At 42.1% G+C, this 26,215-nt stretch overlaps 1 protein-coding gene across 4 annotated transcripts in view; it reads right to left on the bottom strand.

Annotated features, from left to right (window-relative positions):
- Positions 1-26,215, bottom strand: part of rnf19b (ring finger protein 19B) — a 212,815-nt gene that overhangs the window by 10,612 nt on the left and 175,988 nt on the right. The window contains exons 1-5 of one of the 4 annotated variants that reach the window (XM_085962693.1): positions 25,383-25,774; positions 24,811-25,275; positions 15,719-16,020; positions 4,415-4,620; positions 3,843-3,987 (exon numbers count right to left, since the gene is read on the bottom strand). In XM_085962693.1, the coding sequence (XP_085818819.1) occupies positions 3,843-3,987; positions 4,415-4,620; positions 15,719-16,020; positions 24,811-25,047 (890 nt within the window). In that variant the 5' untranslated portion in view covers positions 25,048-25,275; positions 25,383-25,774. Of the gene's footprint in view, positions 1-3,842; positions 3,988-4,414; positions 4,621-15,718; positions 16,021-24,810; positions 25,775-26,215 lie in introns of those variants that run through there. The other 3 variants (XM_085962695.1, XM_085962691.1, XM_085962694.1) reach the window with 3 other exon arrangements.

Here is a 26,215-nt window from a genome sequence, read left to right as displayed (position 1 = left end):
AATGTAAGAGTGATGTAGGAAGCTGCCTCCTAAGCTTTAAACAGGAGGACATAAAAGGTGGGCTTTGTGTCCTGTGAAGTTACGCTGCAGCCACTGTGGGCTACAGTTGATGTGAGACGGCCTCTTGGAGGTCAGTTTTACAAGATTGGACTGACATTTGCGGCATTCTATTGAACTTTTGGCGCCAGCAGTGTGAAAATCTTGGTGCGATACTGGTGCCAAAATGGAATAAAAATGATGTGAAGATTTTGTCACCTCACCAGCTCATCCTATTTCTGCTTCGAGTCGGACTGCTCCAGAGACATCAGATTTATTCTTCAATGTTCTCTCCTCCAGGCAGTGACTCATGTCAGCTAAGATTCTAGAGGCACAGCAGGCTTCTGGTGCTCAACTGAATGTCAGCAGGTTATTCAAATGGGGGGGGGGGGGGCGGTGTAGCATATTGAAACAATTTGCAGCATTAGATAGTGATCACGAGCATGAGCTGTGGTTGATGAGTCCCATTGTAATTTGCCTTTGCTGCTCCATGTGAGATTAGCTAATAGAGCCGAGAGCCGGGAACCTAGGACCAGAATAGCTCAGTCCAGAAGCATCAGTTTGACTCAGTGTTGGCACTCTCACCTCCGAGTTAGAAGGTTGTGCTGTCTTTTAGATAATTGGTTGAGAGGTAGGAAACAGAGAGAGAGCAGGGATAAAGGGAACTCTGATTGGTGGTGTTTCTCTCAGGGATTTGTATTGGGGCCTCAGCTTTTCACCATATATATTAATGACTTGGATGAAGAAAGAGAGAATTGCTTATCCAAGTTTGCAGATGACACCAAATTAGGAGGCACAGTAAGTTGTGTAGATGGGCGTAGGAAGTTACAAAGGGACAGGGACAGATTCAGTGAGTGGGCAAAACGATGACAGATGGAGTTCAATGTGGAGGAGTGCGAGGTCATCCACTTTGGATCCAAGAATGACAAATAGGATTAATTTCTAAATGGAGAGAGACTAGGAGCTGTGGAGAACCAAAGGGGTTTGGGTGTCCAGATACACACATCACTAAATGTTAGTGCACAGGTATAAAAAGTAATCAAATAGGCTAATGAAGGTCAGCCTTTAGCTCAAGGGGCGGTAATACAAAGGGCAGGAAGTGATGCTTCAGTTGTATAGAACCTTGGTCAGACCCCAACTGGAGTACTGCATTCAATTTTGGGCATCACACTTCAGGAAGGCTATATTGGCCTTGGAAGGGATATACCGCAGATTCACCAGAATCATTCCAAGGCTTAAACGGTTGAATTATGAGGACAGGTTGCATAAACCTGGTTACTATTCCCTTAAGTTTAGAAGCTTGATGGGTGATCTTATTGAGGTGTTTAAAATTATAAAAGGATTCAATAGGGTAGAGAGAAAGAAACAATTTCCTCTGGTGGGAGAATCCAGAACAAGAGAACACAAACTTAAAGTTAGAGCTTGGCCATTTGGAGTGAAATCAGGAAGCACTTTTTCGCAAAGGATAGTGGAAATCTGGAACTCTCCCCCAAAAGGCAGTGGATGCTGGGGGGAGTCAATTAACATTTTCAGGACTGATTTTTGTTAGGTAAGGGTATCAAGAGATATGGAGCAAAGGCAGCTAAATGGAGTGGAGGTACAGATCAGTCATGATCTCATAGAAACATAGAAGATAGGAGCAGGAGTAGGCCATTCGGCCCCTCGAGCCTGTTCCGCCATTTAATGAGATCATGGCTGATCATCCAAATTCAGTACCCTGTCCCTGCTTTCTCCCCATATCCCTTGATCCCTTTAGCCTTAAGAAATAGATCTAACTCCTTCTTGAATATATTTAATGAATTGACCTCAACTGCCTTCTGTGGTAGAGAATTCCACAGGTTCACCACTCTCTGGGTGAAGAAATTCCTCCTCATCTCTGTCCTAAGTGGCTTACCCCTTACCCTTAGACTGTGACCCCTGGTTCTGGACTCTCCGCCATCAGGAACATCCTTCCTGCATCTAGTCTGTCTAGTCCTGTTAGAATTTTATAAGTTTCAATGAGATCCCCTCTCATTCTTCTAAACTCTAGCGAACATAAGTCTAATTGACCTAATCTCTCTTCATACGTCATTTCTGCCATCCCAGGTATCAGTCTGGTGAATCTTCACTGCACTCCCTCCATGGCAAGAACATCCTTCCTCAGATAAGGCGACCAAAACTGCACACAATACTCAAGGTGTGGTCTCACCAAGGCCCTGTACAACTGCAGCAAGACATCCTTGCTCTTGTACTCAAATCCTCTTGCTATGAAGGCCAACATGCCATTTGGCTTCTTAACCGCCTGCTGCACCTGCATGCTTACCTTCAGCGACTGGTGCAGAAGGACACCCAGGTCTCGTTGCACTTCCCCTTTTCCCAATCTATTGCCGTTCAGGTAATAATCTGCCTTCCTGTTTTTGCCACCAAAGTGGATAACCTCGCATTGATCCACATTATACTGCATCTGCCATACATCTGCCCAATCACCCAACCTGTCCAAATCATACTGGAGTTTCTCTGCATCCTCCTCACAGCACACACGCCCACCCAGCTTTGTGTCGTCTGCAAACTTGGAGATATTACATCTAGTTCCCTCGTCTAGATCATTTATATATATTGTGAATAGCTGGGGTCCTAGCACCGATCCCTGCGGTACCCCAATAGTCACTGCCTGCCACTCGGAAAAAGACCCGTTTATTCCAACTCTTTGCTTCCTGTCTGCCAACCAGTTCTCTATCCAAGTCAGTACCTTACCCCCAATCCCATGTGCTTTAACTTTGCACACTAATCTCTTATGCGGGACCTTATCGAAAGCCTTCTGAAAGTCCAAATACACCACATTCACTGGTTCTCCCATACCTATTCTACCAGTTATACCCTCAAAAAATTCCAGTAGATTAGTCAAGCATGATTTACCTTTTGTAAATCCATGTTGACTTTGTCCGATCCTTTCACTGTTTTCCAAGTGCTCTGCTATTACATCTTTTATAATGGACTCTAGCACTTTCCCCACTACTGATATCAGGCTTACCGGTCTATAATTCCCGGTTTTCTCTCTACCACCTTTTTTAAATAGTGGGGTTACATTAGCTACCCTCCAATCCATGGGAACTGTTCCAGAGTCTATAGAATTTTGGAAGATGTCCAGCAATGCATCTACTATTTCTAGGGCCACTTCCTGAAGTACCCTAGGATGTAGATTATCAGGCCCTGGAGATTTATCGGCCTTTAATCCCGTCAATTTCCCTACAAATACTGATTTCATTCAATTCCTCCCTCTCATAAGCCTGTTCTGCCATTCATAGGGTCTAAAGGGGCTGAATGGCCTACTCCTGTTCCTATGTTCCAAGGCCAACATTCATCCTCAACCAACACCACCAAGAGGTTAAACTGATCATTCATCTTATTGCTGCTTATGAGATCTTGGTATGCACAAATTGGCTGTTGCATTTACAACAACTTGAATTTATATAGTGCCTTTAACGTAGTAGAACGTCCCAAGGTGCTACAAAACAACGATGTCTGTACTTCAACAGTAATTAATTGGTCGTGAAGCACTTTGAGATGTCCTGAGGATGTGAAAGGCACTAGATAACAATTTTCTTTGTACCCCACCCTCTGGTGCATTTTACATAAAATTACATAGCATTCACTCACTGGCTCATCAAAAGGAACTATTTAACATTTAATTCTTTGCAATGAAACCTTTCATTTTGCTTATTTTTTGGATAAAAGTGTAATATTTTCTGAAAAAAGTGATTACTTTTTTGCCCAGTGTTACAAGTCCAAGAACACAGCTTCAAGCATTAGAAGAACCTGGCTCTTACCTGAGATAATGGAGGTCCGAGATCTCCTTCATACAGAGCCAGCAGAACTCACAGCCACACACAGCACATGTCATGTGATTACAGCTCCCGTCGTTCATTTTAATGATGTAGGCCCCACATCGTGGGCACGGCTTGATATCATCAGCTATTGAGAAAGCATCAAAGAAGTGAATGATTGGTCTTTGAATAGTTTATAAAATCTATACCTCGATAATGATGTAAAGGGCATAAAACACAAATGATATATTACATTCTCTGTACCATGTCGTAACAGTTTCCAATTGGATACAGTTGATAAAATCAAGCTATTTCAAGGTACTGGGCATCATTAAAATACAATACATTTTACATTGAGTCTACCTAAAACAGCAAGGAGGAGAATATATATATTTGAAGTTTACACTATAAAGAATGTGGGACAATGTTCCACTTCTCAGCAGTGAAATTCTTTCATGTTGATGAATACAAATTCATAACAAATATGGAAATGAGGTTGTACACACATGGATATTGGCTATTTGGCACGGTTTAACCTGCAAGAACCGCGACTGTGCAGACGCTCTCAAACATACCATTGCCTGGTTCCTGGCCATAGCTCAGGCCTGATGCTTGCTTTGTACGAATCCGGAGACTCTGGGCTCGCTGTTGCCGAGCACTGTCGCAGGTCTGATTTGGGTGCCAGAGCTGTTTGCAGTGATAGCAGAACTCTGTGCCACAGCCATCCCGTCCACAGGTGATCTTCGGGCAACTTGCACATCCATAGGCGATCACAGCATACCTGGAACACACAGTCATTTATTCCACTGAAAATTTAGGTAATAATTCAGCATCATGCTTCCTTTAACTTCACTAGTCTTTGTAATATTCAGAAATGTTATTGGAAGAAGGAGGATATTTTGAATACAGATTGAAGAGAAACTTTTTTTTTGCTTTTATTTTCTGCTCTTTTTAAGATGTAAACATGGGCCATTTCCCTACCAAGAAGGTGGACAGTTAGAGTCGCAATAATCCTGTTCTATAACTAGCAACTGAAAAATGCTCAAGGCCAGCTTGGGTGAAAACCTCCTATTTTCATTGCCCTCTGTAAAGCAAGCTAAACTCCATCCTGCACTTCTTACAGATGGCATGGCCAAGATCAGGAATTCACTGTGTAAGGAATTGTGGATATGAACTCACTCTGTGGTACAGCACAATAATCCATCAATTGGGTCCTGTAGGACCCAAACCACAGCACAAAACTAGACATAATACAGCACCATTAGCAGATTAATTCCCGGTCACAAAGCTGCTTATAGTGAGAAATGGAAAGTTCTCATTTCTGTATCAGAGGATGTTTTCTAACATAAGAGTAAAGGCGTATTGCTGGAGCAAAGTATAGGGGATCATCCCCCTGCATGTAACCTGCTGGTCATGACTGGGGAGTGGTTGATGTGAACAAAGGATGTATCGATCAGCACCATCATCGCTCCACACGTATCCAGAATTAGCTATCTAAAATAAGCTATTGCATCACAATTTCTTTCAATATGGTGGGAGTTTATTGGACTACAGATGAAAAATAAAACAGAAAACACTTCATCCTTCATTTTCCCTACATTACAACAGTAACTGCACTTCAAAAGTACTTCATTGACTGTGAAGTGCTTTGTGACATCCTGAAGTCATGAAAGGTGCTATATAAATCCAATGTCTGTCTTTCTTTTATTTCTTGTTTATCCATAAGTGTCAGATCTTAATGGTTATTTATATATTGGGTCAAAATGTCTGCAGACAAGAAAAAGATTATCAAACCATCTCAACATCATCAAAATATTACCAGCTGTAATCAAGACACAAAGAAAACACAACGGCCCAGATTTTGCATTAATAATAAGTGAGGCCATCAGCATTAACCGTTATTAAGGAGTAAATTGGACAGCAACATCTGGTGCCCGCAAACGCGCAGTTAAACGCGAAAATCAGGAGACTGATGTTCGATTTGACCTGCTCCTCCACAAGCTTCGCTCCACTACCTCACCGGTAGATTCGGCATTAAATTACATGAAGGGTGTGACGTTGCGGTACTTACCATCAGTTACCACTAAACACGCCAGAAAAAGTTAGAGCTTGTCCATTCAAGTGTAATTGAATTTTTAACGGTGTGCTAAGTCTTAATTACATCCAAACAACCTCTCTGGCACTGAAAATTTAATTTTACAAGTGTGGAGTCTCATTCCTTCACAATTTAATTATTGTTGGAGATTTATTTTTAAATGTTCACTTTTTCTTTCTGTCTCTTTTATCCCATCTTTCTTTCCCTCTCTTTATTTCACTTTCTGTACATGATTGTACAATTAATTAAATATTCTAATTTATGTTCCCTGGTTTAGACTGCGTGTCTCAGTGAGGATTCTTCAATCTGATTGGTTGAAGAGACAGGCTGTTGCTTGTCCTATTCACACATGCCACAGATCTCCTGTAGAGGGTGCCGCGCAGAAAAGGATCTCTAAATACCGTAAGTTGCCGCTCCAAAGACCACAAAATGTTTGCGAGTAGCTGTAAGCATAATGAAGGCCGAGCACCGTTGCTTCGCCACTGACCGCAAAATCTGGGCCAAGGTCTTTGGATATAGAAACAGTAAATAAAGTCCAGTTGTTTACGAGTTAGATACAGAAGATCATCATCATTTGCTCCATCCAGAAAGACTCTTCAGTCTCCCCAATTCATGGGATCCAATTGCTCTTTAAAATTATTTAAGAGTCTTTGTCTCCGCAGTCCTACTCTATCTGGAAGCGCATTCCCTGTGTTGATCACTCTTTGTGTGAAGAGTTTACTGATACGAATCATGAATTTGTCTTTTCCTGGTATAACTCTGTCTCCATCCCTATGGTCACAGTTTAGCTTGAAGTCATCCTCCGGCTTACCTTTCCATACCATTTACTAGCCTGTACTTTTCTACAGGTAAACTAAGATGGCGCTAACAGGGTGCAAAGCAACTAGTGCCCGGGCGCGGCACCGCCAACGCCTCCTGCGAAATTCAGCGGGAGTTTAGCGGCGGCGGTAACCGGTAGCACCCCACCGGCGAGGACACCATCGCCATGCGCAACACCCCAGCCACGATCTTCGGGAGCACCACGACTTTCCGCCGGACGCCATGTCCGACGGGGTCAGGGGGGCCCACCTGCGGCCGTGGAGACACTATTTAAAAGCGAAGTGCGGGGCAGCCATTTTTGTTGCTGGCCGCCTGCCAGCACCTGCCTCCGCTCCCGTCCCCCTTACCCGCCCCCCCGTGGAGTGCCGGCTGCGCTCCAAGAGCCCGGCACTTCCCTGGTTTAGACTGCATGTCTCAGTGAGGATTCTTCAATCTGATTGGTTGAAGAGACAGGCTGTTGCTTATCCTATTCACACATGCCACAGATCCCCTGTAGAGGGTGCCGCGCAGAAAAGGATCTCTAAATACCGTAAGTTGCCGCTCCAAAGACCACAAAATGTTTGCGAGTAGCTGTAAGCATAATGAAGGCCGAGCACCGTTGCTTCGCCACTGACCGCAAAATCTGGGCCAAGGTCTTTGGATATAGAAACAGTAAATAAAGTCCCAAGAGGGAGGTGCAGCGCTTCCAGTAGCGCCCCGCTTCCCTCTTGGGGCGTTACCACTCAATTTCCGTCGTGGGGGCGCTAATTTTTCTGGGGCACTAAAAGTAGCGCCCCGGCAAAGTTAGTGCCCCAAAGGGGGCGCGACCCAAATTTTTGCCCTAAACCTTTGATCTTGACCGAGGTGAGGAAAGGTTGAGTGATTAATTAAAAATAAATGAATAAATCCTGCACTTATTTCATTTAGTCTTTTCTCTCCGTTATTGTACTTCAAAAGTGTTCAGATTCTGGGCCTTGGTTTATGTCTACTGTACTCTGACCACAAAGACATGACCATAACCAATACAATTTCAGCTGAAATAAAGCCAATGAGTAGATAAAACATTTTAGAATTAAAACTATATTTAATGTGAGCTCTCAAGTTTTGCATGATTTAACATGCATTATCAGTTTACTTCAACTGCAGCATCATACACCAAACCTGTCCAACCAAAATTAGGGTAGCTGCCTGCTGAATAAGGACTACAGGAAACCAAAAATCAATTCCTGTAATAAAAGGTGACTTTAGGTAGGATGTGATCGAGACAGAGATGATTCAGCGGAGGCATCAATACAGTACCTGGAAAAACCGCTTCGTGGTAATCAATGGGGTTTTCACATCCCTGTCAACCTGCCTTCAGAAAAAGGTCAATTCTGACTCATGACTCATTTCAGATTTATTCTGTTTTGATTTTAATACTTATGCAGAATGTCAAGTGATTAGTGCAAACCTGTTTTTAGTTGTTTTTTTTTTTAAAAAAAGATCGAGCCAAATTGTCTGCCAATCCTTTAACTAATTCCAACCAAGAGAGATCTGAAAATAATTTACTGTGACAAGCAGGACTATGTCTTCCTAACATAGTGGGATAATGTTACAGTATTTTTTAAATGTTTATTTTATTTCTATCATTTCAGTGTAGTTAAATAGTCCAAAATAAAATAATTCAATGGGCCGGATCTCCGTACGCCGTTATTAATACGCAAATCGGCCTATAAATTCAGGGGATTAAGAGGAACGGCGCAAGTTGCGAATCTCCAGAATTTGCTGGTCAATTTACGCTGCTCCCCCAGTTTGTTTTGCACAAAGGGCATCTCGCCCTTAGCCTCCCTGTTATTTTTAAGAAATTGGCCATTAAAATCGCAACAGAATGTTAAGTTCCAGCCCTAAGTACTTTTTCAACCCTAAGTACTTTTTCAACAACGTTATAATTGTTAATGCAGTACCAATCAACCACTCAGGCCCAGAAAAGGAACAATTTAAACTGTCCAATCTCATTCCTGCATGTAGTAAATTGTTGTTAGAGATTTTAAAAGTGTCATATTTAAAATTTTTACTTTCTTTCTTACTTTTCTTTTCTGTCTCTTTTTTCTGTGTTAATCCAATCTATTTTCACTCTCTTTCTTTCACTCTCCATTTCCCTTTCGGTACCTTATTTGACTAATTCACCCACTCCAAGTCACCCACTCCAAGTCACCCACTCCAAGTCACCCTCCTTCCCTGTCATTCCTCAGTTTTTTTTCTCAATCCTTAAATCTCATTGGTTAAGAAAATACATTGTTGGTCCCGCCGTTAACTAAGCTCCCAGATGCCCCATGCCCTCGCCATACCATTTTCAGCTCGCACTTCCAGCAAGTTACATGTTTTGACCTGAGCGGTGCAGAGAAAAGTCCAACTAACAGTGTGCGCCACGAGATGCCCCACTCCAGTAAGATCCGGCCCAATCTGTTTCTTTTTGGAAGGCCAGTAATGTTCATGCCCTTCAGCCACCAAAGTCAGCAGTTCTGCCTAGTCTGTCTCACCAAGCGTATCTGATTACTGAAAGATTGCAACAAGCTGATATGGTACCCCTAAAACCCAGACAAACGCAAGTAGATTTCAAAACATAACTTCACAGTATCCAAAACTAAGTGCTGTGCAGAGTTCATCAATCAACCCATGGTATGGCAAAGCAGTGAAAGGGCCACTGTAGTTTTATCAAGGAGTTTGAATTCAATGTAATTATAAATGTGCAAGCAGCCTATGTAATTATCATTCAATACAGCCAGCCTGGCATTATCCAAGTTGTCAGAATAAAAATCTGCTGTGGTCTTTTAATAATGACATTTCAAAAACATTAAAACTGTGCTCTTCATGCAGCCTTTTCACTGTGAAATACTGCAGTTTTGAAACTCTTCATAATTACCATTGTTTTAAGAATAGCAGCCATTTCCCATGTTGGCATCATTGTGGATTCTTTGAAGAATTTCTGACTTCCAAGCCAAAAATTCATGGAAACTGTGCCCAGTTAAAGCTTAACTATTCTTTTACCTATTACTGCATTTAGACCCATGTGCCTTCATGCGCAGGAAAAAAATTACATGTATGGGTCAACTTTAGTTCAACTTCAAGCCATCTGACAGAGGTGAACTTTCCAAATGTGGATGCCTGGATTGGCTGTGCCACATCAAAAGGATTTGTTGTGCTCCAAACACTGCTGCAATTCTTATACTCCACATCAGCCACAGTAAAACTGCAATGGAAAATATATACATGGAGTGTTTATATGCATCTAAAATGCTGTAAAATGCATTGCTGTGTACTGTGTGTGTGTAAGCAGAAACGATCTGCTTTTAAGTCAATTTCACAGATCAACCAACCAAAAAAAACCTGTTCGCTTGAAGTCAATTTTGAAGTGGATCTGCCACATTACAATTTATTGAATATATCCACAGTAGGAACACAGGAATTGCTAGACAAAATAAACCACCATCTAGTTCGCCTTCTACCATGTAGTATGATACAATGATAGTGGAGGTGCTGACCAACGATAGCAATCAATCTCTACCAATTAGTCTACAACAGACCCAAACAGGAGTTGAGGAAAACCTCAGGTGATAGAAAGCTTTGAGAACCACAGCTCCAAAGTCACCTGTTCCTCCCAAGCTTGCTACACTTACCATAGGTCATGCTAAAAAATTGCTCATATATTGTATTCCAAAATATTATTTGCTGAAACAAAATCTCTCTCATTTGCATTTGAATGAATTAAAACTCTCTGCTTCCAGCCTCTCCTTAGGGAGCCTGTTTCATAGATTGACCACTCGCTCATTGGAATAATGGGAGTTATTTAAACCCCCATAAACAGGTGGGCTTGGGTCGGGTGGGAAGTAAAAATGGTAAAAATTTCAAAACTAAACACAGCCCGCCTCAAATCCGCCCACTCCTGGTTTAAACAGAGGCAGGACTGGGGGCAGGCAACCAACCTGCTCCCAGGAGGCATGTCCGCTCAGTTACATATTTTAATGAGGCTGCGTGCCTCAGATTTTTTCTTTGTTAACACTGGCCGGCCAGGTTTCCCGGGCCTCAGGAAACTTAGTAACTAAAGGAAGGTGGGGACTGCTGCATGGAACAGGCAAGTACTTTTCCAGCACTGCTTGTGGGCCAGGAGGAGCAGGAGTGCTTCCCCCAGCCCACCAAGCAAATCTGTTGACCACCCCAGCGATTGGAGCCCTCCCATACCCGGCGATCCCAGGCCCTCCCGATGTCTTCCACGGCCCCAATCTCCTCCCAGCTCCCCCATGTCCTCCACGGGCTCCCCCCGATCATCTCCCCTGGTCCCTCCAGTCTTCTGCGATCATCTCCCCTCCTCCCGATCTCCTCATCGATGCTCCAAGCCACAAACTCTCCTGGCTCCCCATTGACGGCCCCCCCCCCCACACCCCAGATCTCTTCGGCCTCCCCGATCCCCAATATTTCTCTCCCTCCTCTCTGCTCCCCGGCTGCGGCCAAAGGCCTACCTGCCCAACAGCCTCGCAATCTGGCTAGCTGAGGCAGGGAAACAGAGTCTCAAAATGGTAATCAGGTCCTGCCGTTAAATTCGGCAGGACCTGGGGGAAACTCGTTCTTCCGGGTTTCCCAGCCGCCAAACAATCGGCCATTGAATTTGTGTCTACTCACTAAAGTAAACAAATTACTGTATCATTTTAATTAACTCTTAAAAAGAAAAAAATGAATTAATAAAAAAATTGGATACAATTCACCAAGGGAATAATGTATATATTTTCAATTTTTTAAAAAAATGATTTTAATTTGAGCAGAATACTGTAGAATATACAGTATAAAGAAAAAGCATATTGTAGCTTTAGGTCTTTGAGATTAAAAGACATCTGGCTGTGCACCTGGCGTATAATTGAGAAGCTTACTTCATAATCACAGCCCTGTAATCGTTGGCTGGAACTTGAGTGCTACCTCACACTTAAATTTAAAGCAGCATTTGTAAGGTGTTTTGTCAGTACTTGGTTGGGTCAACAGGTGGGAAGCCTCTTAGCAATGGAACCAAAAGTAAGCATATGGGCAGAGGGAAGCAAAAGCTGTCTTGGTATCACAGTCTATAATCAGTTACTGTAAAAGCTACGTTTTTGAATCAGCTTAAGTGATGCACTTGAAAGACTTTGATGAACTATTACGGTTACATTTTCCACTGTGAGCATCAATAAATTGCCCACGCACTTGCGCTATTTTTCTTCTGCTGTGCTTCTTGTACTTTGGGACTATACAATAAGTTTTAGATAGAAAATATGAAAACGCATGGATTTATTCCTTCCCAAGGGAAATAAGATTAATTTATATTAAATTAAAATCAGATACATGCACACTATTTGTCCAACCTCTTGACAAAGTAAAACACTTTTTCATTACATCACTACTCTTGTTAAAAGCACCTTTTTGTGTGTTGTGATTTATTATAGGGATTAATATAAATTACAGCACAGACGTAGGCCATTTGGCTCATAGTCTTTGACCTAGTGCTTTACTGAAGCTATCCACTCTGTTCCCATTTCCTGTCCTCTCCCTTATCCTTTTTATATTCGTCACTTTCAAAGTTACTAATTCCCTTTTAATGATGTCACAGACCCAATCTCATTAGCCATGTATAGGAACATAGTTACAGGAGGAGGGAATTTAGCCCCTCGAGTCTGTTCTGCCATTCAATGAGATCACAGCTGATCTGTGACCTAACTCCATATACCCGCCTTTGCACCCCCTATCCCTTAAAGCATTTGATTAACCAAAATCGATCAATCTCAGATTTAAAATTAACAATTGACCCAGCATCAACTGCTGTTTGCAGAAGAGAGTTCCAAACTTCCACCACCCTTTGCATGTTTCGTAACTTCATTCCCGAAAGGCCTGGCTCTATTTTTTAGGCTATGTGCCCTAGCCTTACATTCCCCAACCAGTGGAAATAGGGTAGATGGAGAGAAACTATCAGTTCCCCTTAATATCTTGAAAACTTTGAGAAATCACCCCTTAATCTTCTAAATTCTAGGGAATACAACCCTAATTTGTGTAATCTCTCTTCGTAATTTAATCCTTGGAGTCCAGGTATCATTCTAGTAAATCTACGCTGCACTCCCTCCAATATATTCTTCCTAAGGTGTGATGCCCAGAACCGAACACAGTACCCCAGGTGTGGTCTAACCAGGTAACCAAGTACAGCTGCAGCATAACTTCTAACCCCTTGTATTCTAGTCCTCTGGATACAAAGGCCAGCATGCCATTAACCTTTTGGATTTTGTTTTGTACCTGTCCGTGACATTTTAAATGATCTGTGTACATGGAACCCTAAGTCTCTTTGGACCGCCACTGCTTCTAGATTTTCACCATTTAGAAAGTATACTAATCTATCCTTTTTAGGTCCAAAGTGAATGACCTCATACTTGCCTACATTGAAATCCATTTGCCATAGTTTTGCCCATTCACTTAATCAATTAATATCTTTGTAGTTTTTTCCTTCCATCTTCATTGGAACTTATGCCCCCTTGTTGGTTCTAGGACATATTGTTGCAGAACACTGTCCTGAACACACAAGAAATTCACTATCGTTCGGACATGAGCTCATCCCTATCTATATGGAAGTTAAAATCCCCCATTAAAACCACTCTGCCTTTCCAACATGCTTGTCTAATCTCTGCATCAATACATTCTGCCACTTCACAGCTGTCACAGCTGCTACCAGGGGGCCTATACACAACTCCCACTACAGTCTTAAATGCTTATACTTCAGAATTCACACAGAATCACAGAAACCCCACAGTGCAGATAGAGGCCATTTCGGCCCATCGAGCCTGCACCGACACATATCCCACCCTATCCCCGTAACCCCACGTATTTAATCCCCCTAACACTAAGGGTCAATTTATCATAGCCAATCAACCTAACCCGCACATCTTTGGACTGTGGGAGGAAACCGGAGCACCCGGAGGAAACCCACGCAAACACGGGGAGAATGTGCAAACTCCACACAGACAGTCGCCCGAGGCCGGATTCGAACCCGGGTAATTCTGCCTATAAAGTCTCCATTGCCTTCTTACCTCTTATTATATCTGTTATCATAGAAGTAATCTCATCCTTAATCACGAAGGCTACTCCTCCCCCTCTGCCATTTTCCTTATCTTTCCTGTAGACCTTCTAACCTGGTATCTTTAGTTCCCAGTCCTGACCGACTTGCAGCCATGCCTCAGTAATGGCGACCATGTCACACCCTCCAAATTGAATTTGCGCCTGCAGTTCATTCGATTTGTTCCTTATACTCTGTGCCTTTGTAGAAAGAACATTTATTTGGACCACACACCCCAACCTGTCCTTCTGCTCTAATGTTGTTTTTGTCACACATTTCTTATTTCTCTCTCCTGGTTTAATTAATTTGCATCTTTTAGTTTTCCCTTTGCCTGTAGTGCCTAAAGCACGTTCTGTCTATTACGCTACTCTCCTCATTTGTTTTGGAATTATTATTTCTAATATATCTTTTCCACTTGAGCCCTCCCCCATATTTACTAGTTTAAAGTCCGTGTGACCGCCCTATTTATCCTTTCCACTAGGACCCTGGTCCCAGCCCAGTTCAGGTGGAGCCCATTCCAACAGTATAGTTCCTTCCTGTCCCAGTACTAGTGCCAGTGTCCCATGCAATGGAACCCCTCTTTCCCACACCACTCCTTCAGCCATGTGTTCACCTCCCCAATCTGCTTATCCCTATGCCAATTTGCACGTGGCTCGGGTAATAATCCAGAGATTATAACCCTTGAGGTTCTGTTTTTTTTAAATGGAGCTCCTAGCACTCTATAAACAGGACCTCTTGCCTACTCCTTTCTATGTTGTTGGACTACAACGATTGGATGCTCCCCCTCTCTCCCCAATATCCATTCAAGCCGGTTTGAGATGTCCCTCACCCTGGCACCAGGTAGACAACATACCATGTGGGACACTCGATCCTGCTTACCAAGGATGTTATCTGTCCCCCTAATTATTGAATCCCTACAACTACCACATTATGCTTCCCCTCCTCCTCCCTTCGGACAGCCTCCTGCTCCAAGATGTCATGGTCCGCATTCTGGCTGTCCTTCCAACAGTCTTTATCCTTATCCTCACAGGCAGCAAGTACACCGTACCTGCTGGATAGAATCAGTTTTGGCAGATCCTCTTCCACTATCTCACCTGGGTTCCCCTTACTCAGTACACTATCGGTCACACCAACCCCATTCTGATTCTGCAGTATTCTATGAGGTGTGACCAAGGTCTGCAGTAAACTGTCCAGATACTCTTCCCCCTCCCTGATGTGTCGGAGTGTCTCCAACTCGCACTCCAGCTTAATGACTCTGAGCTGGAGAGATTCCAGGCAGAGACATCTACTGCAGACGTGTTCGCTTGGGACAGTCTCCAGACACACAAGCTGCTCCGCCATATCTTAATCTATATTTATTTCTAGATTCTTTTTAGCTTTAAGGCTATTTAACTGTTCCGCTAACACCAAAACACAAACGCTAACCACTAAAAGCACTAACCAACAACCTAACTACTTATCTGTAACTGACTATGCTGTCACTGAGTTTTATGGCAAAACTTTCCATGCTCCAATAACAATCTTTGGGGGGAAAAAAACTAACTTTCCCCATCATTTTTCTCATGATAATCCTGAGTTTATGCCCCTTGTGACTGATTCGCCAACTGGTGGAATCAATCTTTCATTATTTACCATTTCAAAAGCTTTCATGATTTTGGAAATCTCGCTTAAATTTCCCCCCCCACCCACTTAGCTTTCTCGGTTCCACTGAGAAAAAGTCCCAATTTTTCAAAACTTTAATAACTAGAACCACTCGTTTCTGTATCATTCCAGTAAATCTTCAATGTACCTTTTTCACGACAATTAGAGCAATAAAAGATTGCACTGCAAATTAGACAGAACCAGATTTTTTTTTTTTTTTTTTTATAAAAAGAGTAACACACATACCCACAGTCTGGTGCTGGACACCATCGACAGTCAGGGTCAGAAGCCAGGTACCGACGTAACATAAACTCCTCATATTTCTCCATCAGCACCTGGTCATTCAGTATCATCCGGATATCATGTGGATTCAGCCGTTCCGAGCACTCAGGGCAACTGATGTTCACACGGCTCTCTGTGATTTCGATGCGCAGGTACTGGCGCAAACAGTCAAGGCAGGAACGGTGGTGGCACGTCATGATTTCGGGCACATTCTCTTGTGGGTGCGGCACCAAACAGAGGGGACACTCCAGAAAACCAGATGACACCTTGAACAAGAAAAATTGGATTAAGAAGTTAAAATGCTTCCACTACTTAACAATTTTTTTCCCAGTTTTATAAATTAGCTATCGCTTCTGCCAGCTGACCGGTTTCTCCAATGACTCAATTGGTAAATAGACAGGCCAGTGTGGAACTGAGCCAGGCAGAGCAGGGAGGTCCTAGGTTTTAGGTCTGTGTTGAGTTAATTGATTTCAGTCAGAGCAACATGTAGGGCACTATAATTGGCATCAATGTTTCTGGCTTAGGAGGGGAAAAAATGCTCAGCCAGGGTTCCTAGTCTTGATTGGGTATTTGTGATGCTTGCTGCAAAAGTACATGTGGGTAGATATCGGGTACGGACAGCACCAGGCTTGGCTGTGATTCCTTCTCCCCCACCCCCCCTTCTCAGAGCTCAGTAAGCCTGCCAACTCTCTGTCCATGATTACACATCAAGAATGGCCTCTTAAACGTCGCAACAGTGTTGGGTGGGTGCTCAAGGAACAGTACTCCAGCAGGAATCCGTACCTTTAAGAGAGGAGAGGAGAAAACTAGGGGAAAAACTGTAGAATAGCAAATGTGCAAAATGTCTTCAGACACAGTAAACCTTGTAAGCAAGATTTTTCAGTTCCACCTAGAGTGTAATAGTCAAACAGACTCAGAGCACACTGTAACATGGCTGTCTCATACCTTACAAATGTGTCAATGTGGAGGGAGCCACCAAAATTCAGGATTTTATTTAACAATTAATGGGTAATGAAGGTTAGTAAGACTGGCTCATACCAGTGCAGGAACTACGTGCACTGCTTCCTGACATTCACTGTCAATTTGTAACTTTAAGTTCAGGTATCAGCTTGGACCTCAAATTCACAAACTATTTCCTAACATTGTGACAAATGATGATGATGATGGTGACACCAAACATGCAGCAGCATGCACTGCATAAAAGGCATATGAAGGGATGTTGTGACAGAGTTTGGTATGTTTTAACATTACTTTCCAATACGGTTGTATGCAAACCCTATATGTAATTGTATGTTTTATGGAAATGATAGTACTGTACCAATTAGTTTTTGTGTGAGCATGGGAAGATTATTTATCTGTAATTTTGAACTGCTCATGTTAGGTATCCATCTCCTGTTGCATTGACATTACACTTCCCTTTTCCTCTGTATTAATATCTTCATCTATAACTCACTTGTCCAGATATAAATACCAAAAGTTTTTACTAATCCAAGCAAAGAAAAAATGTTGTATATATTTAATAAATAATGGTTATCAGGAGCCATCTGTGGAGGTCCAGATCCGTCAAGTCTCACTCATCTTGTTGGCAGGTAGCAGCTTCATGTGTTTCAATGGTTTTGAAAGTTCCCTCACTCTTTATGATCATAATTCACAGTCTTAATATTTCCTTAATGTTGGCAGCTCCGATGAGGTCACTCATTGTTATTGGATGGTGTGCAATTCAGCAGTGTTGCCTCGTGATCACTTATACTTGTGTAATTTTCTCTATCTTTTTCCCCTTCTCCTTTCCTGCCTCTCCCATAATCTGCTCCCAGACTTCTGCCAGTATCACTCCAAAATCAACCATCAGGAGACGCTCAATTTAGCCAAGCTCCCCATGGTAAGCTTCTGTCCTCCAATTGACACCTTTCCACAGTGGCACAGCAGCTTTCTACATGGATTAACATAGGTCTAAACTAGGGTTGCCAACTCTTGTTGGACATATTCCAGGAGGTTTCATCACATGACCTCCTTCCTCACCCCCACGCTCCCACCTGATTGGGTAATTAGTTAACCAGTCAGCACAACCTAATTGGATGCGCCTATTGTCAATCAAATTGAGGACACGGCTGATTGGATAACTTCACTGTCAAACAAAATAGAGGCATGACCTGATTGGATGCTGAAGTCCTACTTTAATGCGACACTTCTTGAAATAACAGTTTTTAAAAAAAAACTCAGAGCAGCTGGTGGCACAGGTGGCAGCTTAACCCCTGGCAATATCGGAGCAAACGGGTCCTGTGGGACCATTTTTAATTCATTTTGATCCCAGTATTGAAAACCAACTGCTAGAGCTTTCTTTTTCTTCAGTTCAACATCTGGCAACCTGCACCATCGTCTTCACCACCACCCCCACCCCCGCCCCGCCACAAACTCTGCTCCCTTGCCACTGACTCCACCTCCCTCCCCAGTCACTGTCTCAGACTATCTGCAACCTTGGCACCCTGTTCAACCACGAGCTGAGCTTTAAACCCTACACACCATCAAGAATGCTTACTTTCACGTCTGCGCCTTTACCTCAGCCCTTCCACTGCTGAAACCCTGATACATGTCTTTGTCACCTCCACACTTAACTACTCCTTAGAACTGAGGAGATTAGGGGTTGTTTTGATAGAGGTGTTTGAAATTATGATGGGATAGCACCAAATGTTCCCTAATTTTTTTTCCCGTGCACAGTCCCTTTAAAGTTGCTGCACGGCCGCGCATGCACGGTTTCTTTTCCAGCGGCAAGAGCAGCCTGCACGGGACCTCCCGATCTGTGCGCGGCCACGCACCTTAGGGGGAACGTTGGATGGGACAGTGTAGATAAAAATAGACAGTTTCCAATAGCTGAGGGGTCTAGAATGAGGGGACAGAGATACAAGATTAAATATAAAAGATTTACGATCAGTCGTACATACTACAGCCCCATGACCTAAGTTAATGACTGAAAGAGAGACCATGTCAACTTTTAAGAATGAGTCAGATAGGCGGTTGAAGGAAAGAGGGGTAAAGGTATATGGGAATAGAGCAGGCACAAGAGATTAGGACTATTGCTCGAATGGAGAATACACACCAACACAGGCTGATTTGGTTGAACAGCATGTTTCCGTGTAATCATTTCTATACAATTCACACAATACTCAGCACTCCCACCCTTCACCCTCCATTAACTTCAACTTATCCAAAACTCCGTCACACAGATCTTGTCTGACACTAAGTTCTGTTTGCCTGTCACCCCTAAATCTCACTGATCTACATTGGCTCCCCGTCTCCCATGCATTAGATTTAAAATCCTCCTCTTGTTTGTAAATATCTCCATGGTCTCACTCCACCCTATATCTGAAATATCTTTCAGCCCTATGTCCCTCCTGACCATTCTAATCCTTTTGTGCATTTCCCTTCCTTTGCCCCATCACTGGTGGAAGAGTCGTCATCTGCTTTAGCCCTATTCTTCGAGACACCCTCCCTACATCTCTACATCTTTAAAATCCTCCTCAAAACCCATCTCTGATGAAGCTTCTGACCTTCCCTTTCCTGATTGGAATTTGTTTCCTTACGCTGGAAGTGCTTTTGCACATTTATTTGTACTGAAGGCACTGCATCAATGCAAATTGCTGGTGTTGTTTACGTAAGTGTTAAAGTTAACACAAATTAGGCTTTGTTCTCTAATGTGCAACAACTGGACTCAAGAGCACAACCTCACTGAAATTAATTCTTTTTCAGAATTACTATCTGGTTGTTCATTTTAAGCTTACTTTTTGGGAAAAATGGTGTTAGTAGATGGTTGAGCAAAGCCCAAGTTTCAACAAAACTGCTTGACCACCATGTTTCAAAAGATAAAGAAAGCTGCTAAGATGGAGGTGTGCACCCTTTGGGGAAATGGCTTAAGTAGACATTTCCGAGGTCAGTTAAAGGCTTAATTGTTTACATTTATTTTACTTTTCAATTTGATCATTTTAAGTTTTGTTTTGAAGGCATGAGCTTTTCTTTTAGGTTGGCATTAGAGTTGTACTTTATTGTCCTATTGAAAACAATGAGAATATGCAAACGTCACCTTGCCTTACTGTGCGCCATGTGACCCGAGACTCACTACCCACCAGTTCCATTGCATTTGATTGAATATTGTTTTTTTTTTTTTTTTTAAACTTGGATAAAATATTGAGTTGAATTCTGGAAAAGCAGGGATGGAAGAGTGTAATAAGTGGAAAAGTTATATTTAAAAAAAATTCAAACATAGTCTTTATCAAGTGTATCAGAAATAGTTTTTTCTTTTTTTTTTTTAAAATGAAGGAGGAAGGGCTCACGAATACTTCAGGGCATGACTAGTCTTGTTCACTGACGCAGCATTTCGACCGTATAGTGCTCCACCTAGTTGCCCAGCTGGAAACAGAAAAACCTCTGTTGAGAACAGGCAAAGTTGGGACTCGAACTCTGCTGCTGATTAGGAACAAAGCCAAAGCTCCACAGCTGGGGCGACAGGACAGCCACACTCGTCCCAAGTTCAATTCAAAAGCACGGTGTTCACAAATGCACTGAATGGCTTTTCAAAAGTTTAACTTGCATTTGTAACCCACACTCTCACTTGTTGAAGAAAGGCAAATATGTCATTAGAGCAATCCTCCAAAATAATTGGAACTTTGAGGAAGTAACAACTCAAGTGGACTGTGGAAAGCCTTACTGATTGTGTTGTCCAATGTTCAAAAACAAGGTACTAATTGCTGCCAGCTCGCTGGTGCCTGGCACGGTGCTGCAATAACCTACCCATTAGTTTTAAGCCAATTTCATTCATTTAACTTTCAACACCAGTGATCTTTGAATAATTGGGAAAATGCCCTGAAAGATCAGGAAATATATATTTTAAACAGGTAGCAATAGTGTTACGTCATGCTCGAGACCTTTAAAAGAGGATTCAGTAATGTCACGGTCCCCTCTCTGAGCAGTTCAATCTTCTTTTAGTTTACAAAATCTTTTTCATTCCTAGAATGCTATAAATGAATTGCAAAACCAGATATCTTGCTGCTCGTCTACTGATTTTTATTTTCATGAAATGTTGCTAAAGTCCTCAAAATGTTAAACTCTGCATAATCATCTCTTATCACTGCAACCAGGCAACAAATACAAATGTGTAATTTTCCTATAAACCGTTGCATGCTAGGTTATCTGGGATATGCATTCTTTCCGATTGTCTGATGAGCACTTTGCATGGCACTTCCTTCTCATAAATTATAGATAACTCATCTGGTTTCCTTTGTCTGGTTGACTTGGCACTTTGCCTCCATTAGATGCTGCCACTGATGACCTATCCCAGTTCCCCAGCTCACAGGAGGGGTGGGAAGAGTCTGAATGTAAATGATCAAATGATACTACGATAGGACATCAATCATTAGCCTGCATCACTAGCTACCGAAATATTTATTTCCAATGAAACATCAAATTGTGCAACAGTGTGGAGAATTTCTAGTCTTAGCCCAACCATCAGGGTAAGCTCCACAGGCAAAGAAAAAAACTTAAGAGAACAAATCAGCCAGGATGCTCTCATGCAGCATTTAGGTGCCAATTAATTAATGGCATGGGTAGAAGCCTGTGACCAAGTCATTTGTCAATTCCTTCAGCAGAAAAATGATGTGCAACGTGGAGAGATTTAAAAGAGGTGAATGGGAGAAAAATACAATCTTTGTTTTCAAAAACCTGGGTCAGAAATAGCAGGCATTTTCTAAAGTTTCACCTTGGGGCTTTTTTGATGGTCAGAGCATTTTGCACATGGTTAATATCTGTGGAATCATTCTCAGCCAGGGCTATTCGTTAGATGGATCTCCCATTGATGAAACATCCTGCCAACCAACAAAACTTCTATGTAGCATGCAAGGATGGGCAGTTCTTAAGTAGGCTGGAGACAGAAAGAGCAAAGGTAGGTGGTGTTAGTGGGCTGAGAGTACAGCAGAGAGGGCGTAGAGGACAGATGTTAACTGCCACACAGGAAAGAGTGCAGGGCAAGAATGACGACAAGAAATTGTGGGAATGACTATTGACACCCCCGCCAGTTGCCCATAAGGTTGAACAGTGTTATAGGATCAACCCTTAATGGTGTCTGGCAGCACTAATTGTTGGGTAGCAGCAGTTTTTACTGTTTGTGTAACATTTTAAAGAGAATTTCCCCCCCCCTCCCATAATAATGATATAAATATGGTAATCCCACGGTATAAACCCCAGTCATAGAACTTACTACATTTGTATTCCTGACTATCTAACTTACTAGTGACTTTTTTTTTAATTGAAAGTTATATATAAAGTACATTCCACATTTCAAAAGGTACTGTTTAAGCCTATGGCTCCCAAAAATGCCACCTCAACTATACTACTTAACAGATTCAGTTGTTTTCATTATTTTTGACAATTAGTTTTCCATTCCTTCTGCTCCACTGTGCCCCCTGTTTTCTGGCAATCCCCAGCAGGACCAAGACACTAGTTGTCTTATCCCTATGGGTATAATTATTGTCTGTGTTCCCAAACCTAGGCAAAAAAGAGAACAAGTAGGCAATGCACCAAGCTTGATAAATTTGTTCTTGCTGTACTAGTTAAAAGATTTGGAAGTAAAAACAGTGGCTTAAATGTCTGTAGCAAAGTAGACAGATCCCATCTCACTCTCCTTTCTCCCCATTGTCCCTCAACCTTGCTTCTTGCTCTGTGCTGCACCTGGCAACCCAGCGGAGATCAGTAAACCATTGTTCAGATAATCCCAGGTGCAAATGCATGTACAGATGGATTTGTAACCTGGTTCTCCGGTCTATAGTCTAATGAGCACATTGAAGCTAACTCACTGGGGCTCTGGCCCATTTCAAGGTGGATCCAGTTGTCTAGTCTCACTAATAACCTTACGGTGTCAGCCTTAGTCGGGCTGGATAAATTGGTCATTTATAAAATTCATGAGGCAAATTAAGTGCTGTTCCCTTCTCACATCATAATTCCCCTGATGTTTGCTACAACATCTTTGAATTTGTTCTTAACATTACAAGCAGAATACTGCAGTATTAATGTACATTTCCCAGGGATGGAACAATCCATGTTACTTTTGGACAAGTAGATCATTTATTTTGATAGGTTTAGTTTGATCCCGATGTGTTGTAGAAGGCTGGGTCTGGTCCCATATGCAGTTTTGGTCACATAATCATAGGAAGGAGATCAGTGGCCTTGAGAGAGAGGTGAGCAGTAAAGGTGAACCCAGCTTTCAAGAACTTAAGTTATAACAAAAATCCACTGATTCTTGTTTTTCCAAGTAAAAGCGGTTGGAATCACAGAATGTAATCTCTTTAAAAATAAACTGGTAAAATATTCAGGAAAATCCCATAATCCCTTATCATAAATGGAATTTGGCTTATTCACAGTAAATCAATTGGTTTAATTATAAATGGATAGAACCATGGAATGCAACCCATAAAACACCAGTAAAAATCTTGAAATCCCAAGCGGTAAAAAACAGCATTTAGCTTATTCAGTCACCATAAGTAAATCAGTGGTTCAGGTTATGAAGAAAGGTTAACAAAGTTGAGGATTGTAGACTTTGAAATTATCTAAATGAAGTTCTCAGGATTGTGAAAGGAATTGACAGAATTGATCCAAATTTGAAGGGTTCAAATGCCAGGGGACAAAAATTAAAAATGGAAAAGTTAGAAGTAAAAATAAATAAATAAAGGAAGTCAGCAAGAGCATGAATATTACCAGATTGGCCTTTAAAGCAGACAATATTAATGGTCGAGGAAATCAGATGTATTTCTGGAACAGAAGGGATTGAGTGATATGGATAGAAGGCAGATAGATGGGATTGATTTCTGAAGAGGGGTCCCAACAGCTTTTTCTCTTGCTCCTAAAAATGTTAATGTAAAACAATCACAAAATGAAGGGTACAAACAGAGAGGATTCTGTGCCCACCAGTGAAGCTATGGATGTCTTGTGTAATTACAGAGTATGTGGAGGATCAAGAACTACCTCAAAACATATTGTTTCTTCATTTTCCCCCCCAAAATGATTTAATGAGGCACTGTCTTGATGAAGTGCATGTAAACAAATTTAGAAAAGGTTTGTCAAACAAACATAAATCCTGAACGTGTAAAGTCATCATGACAAAAACTCATTGAGGCACCAGGAGAAAGGTTTGCCAAACACTTTTTCACAAAGACATCACCCCTTTAAAAACCACTTGTTTGAATGATGAACTTTTTAAATAGTAAATGCGGGTTGCTCAAGTTCAAACAATTCCTTGGCGTACAGGAGAGTCATGATGATCTGCTGCCAAGCCTCTACAACAGAGCGCTGCATTCGTACGCCAAGGTATTAAGTCAAGAGCCAGCTATGAGGCTACACCTTTCTGACTCTGCTATTTCAATACATTAAAGTTATCTATCAAAGGTGGCAAAAATACATATTTTTACAACAACAGTTAGTGTGTAGTGTGGTACGGTAATCCAGGCTAAAAGGTTACCAGTAGACGACACACCTACTAAAGGCAACAATAATCACAATACTTTAGCTATCATTTATTCTGGGAATGCAACTCTCTTTGACCAGGTAACAGAAACATATTATGGTCTTAACCCTTTTCTGTTCTTTTGTGGTCATTATTGTGCCATGGTCATTGGGAAAGGGGGAGGGGAGAACAGGGCAACATTTACCATTGGGTACCTTAGCTTTTACACTGTGCAATGCATCAGTGTATGATCACACCAAGATTAAACCACAACGATAAGAATTCTGTCGGTATTTATAATAATTACTGGGTTAGAAATAGGCATTTTTATCTGTATATAAAACAATCTTAGTGATAGTCTGACCCTGTCTGCTGGATATGACAACACTACAGCAGGGATCAGAGCACTGCAACCCTGATTTTAAAAGTTTCCAATTCCCACATTCATTTCTGGTTTTACCACATCTTTTAAACAGTACTAGTATTGAATCTGCACTAAATAAAACGTTGCTATATGTGGCCAAATGATACCATTCTATCGCCTAATGACATTTAATGGTAATTAGATTCCAACCTTCCTTGCTGAATCTGAAGAGGTCAACGTTGTCCTACTGTCGGCTTCGTGCAGTTTTTTCTCAGGCTCTGCCACTTCTACATGGATGCTCTCGATGCTGGCAACAGATACTTCCTGCTTCTGCTTCGCTCTGGATTTGCCATTAAATAAGCTCTGGAAAGAAATCCTTCTCCTCTTTGCTGGACATTTGGGATTTGGAGTTGCATTAACCGAGGAGTGGGGGGAATCAGAACGCATTTTGTCTTTTGGCTGTTCGAGGTGTCGTTGAAATAATTTCCTTCAGGGTCCCGTTCTATAGTCTTTCTGAGGCAGATAATGGCAGTGGTAGTTGAACAGTCTCGGCCAGCTGAGGTACTCGTACAGCACAGCTGGGCACAAAGGATGCCTCCAGAAAGCTGCCCTGGTTGCAGCAGCTTCAAAGGTCGCCCTGTCTTCTCCCTTTTCTGTCCCTCCTCCTGGTCGAAGCTGCAACATAAAGCAAGAGGAAATGAGCGAGTCAGTTTGTACTCAGGCTGGTGTGAGTTGTGTCATCATAAAGGCTCGACAGAGCATGCTCCGGAAAAGTGCCTCACCTACTGCTCTTAAACGGAGTTAACAGAAATTACAGTGTGTGGGTTGCAGACTGCGTCATGGTCAATAACTCGTTCATTTCAGACTCCCTTTTGCACTCACTTGCTAACAGATAACACCGCAGCCAGCCACCAATCTCATTTTTGATTTAAACAAATATTTAACTCCTCGTCAGCCCACTGTGTTTGGGGAAAAGACGCTCTCATTACAGCTTCCAGATCTCGACGTTGCACAGATGTGTCTGACTTTCACTTTGGCTTGTTTGTCGATGAATCATTTTAACCCTTTAACAACCAACAGTATTTGCAAATGGGGAGTGCCAGGCTCAGCCCGGCGGTACAATCCTGGAAACAATTATCAAAGGTTCAGTTTTGAAGCTTATTTAACTAATACAGTATTACGTTATGTGGATTATATTCCTTATGTAGTTTTATCTTAGGAAAAAAATACGCAATATTTTCTTCACTCTTCCAGACTCCTCCAGTCTGCACATTTACTCACGAACAGTGGCTGCTAACTTAGCCTGAGGCTCTTGCTGGGATTTTCTCATCTCCTTGGCCCAGCAAATATTAGCAACCAGCCACATCGGGAATTCCAAAACATGGCACCAGAACTTTACAGAGCATCATTATTGTAAAAACTGGTCCCTGTACTGGAAAGGCCACAAAAATAAAAGTGCTCCAAAAGGTTTAACATTCAGTTTTCACATTTTATTAAGGTAAGCGAACATGCTAAAAGTACTGGTTACACGAAGATAACAGTGTGAACCAGTAGAGAGTATGAGGTAGAGTTTCCGCTTTGGCCGCCATCGGGAAATGGCGCCCAAAATGCACTC

This window comes from Somniosus microcephalus, chromosome 20, assembly GCF_052327205.1.
Source record: "Somniosus microcephalus isolate GS21.2 chromosome 20, FLI_Smic_1.0, whole genome shotgun sequence".
NCBI classification, from domain to species: Eukaryota; Metazoa; Chordata; class Chondrichthyes; order Squaliformes; family Somniosidae; genus Somniosus; species Somniosus microcephalus.
The sequence above is the reverse complement of the archived record's forward strand: the minus strand, read 5'-3'. Positions and strand labels throughout refer to the sequence as shown.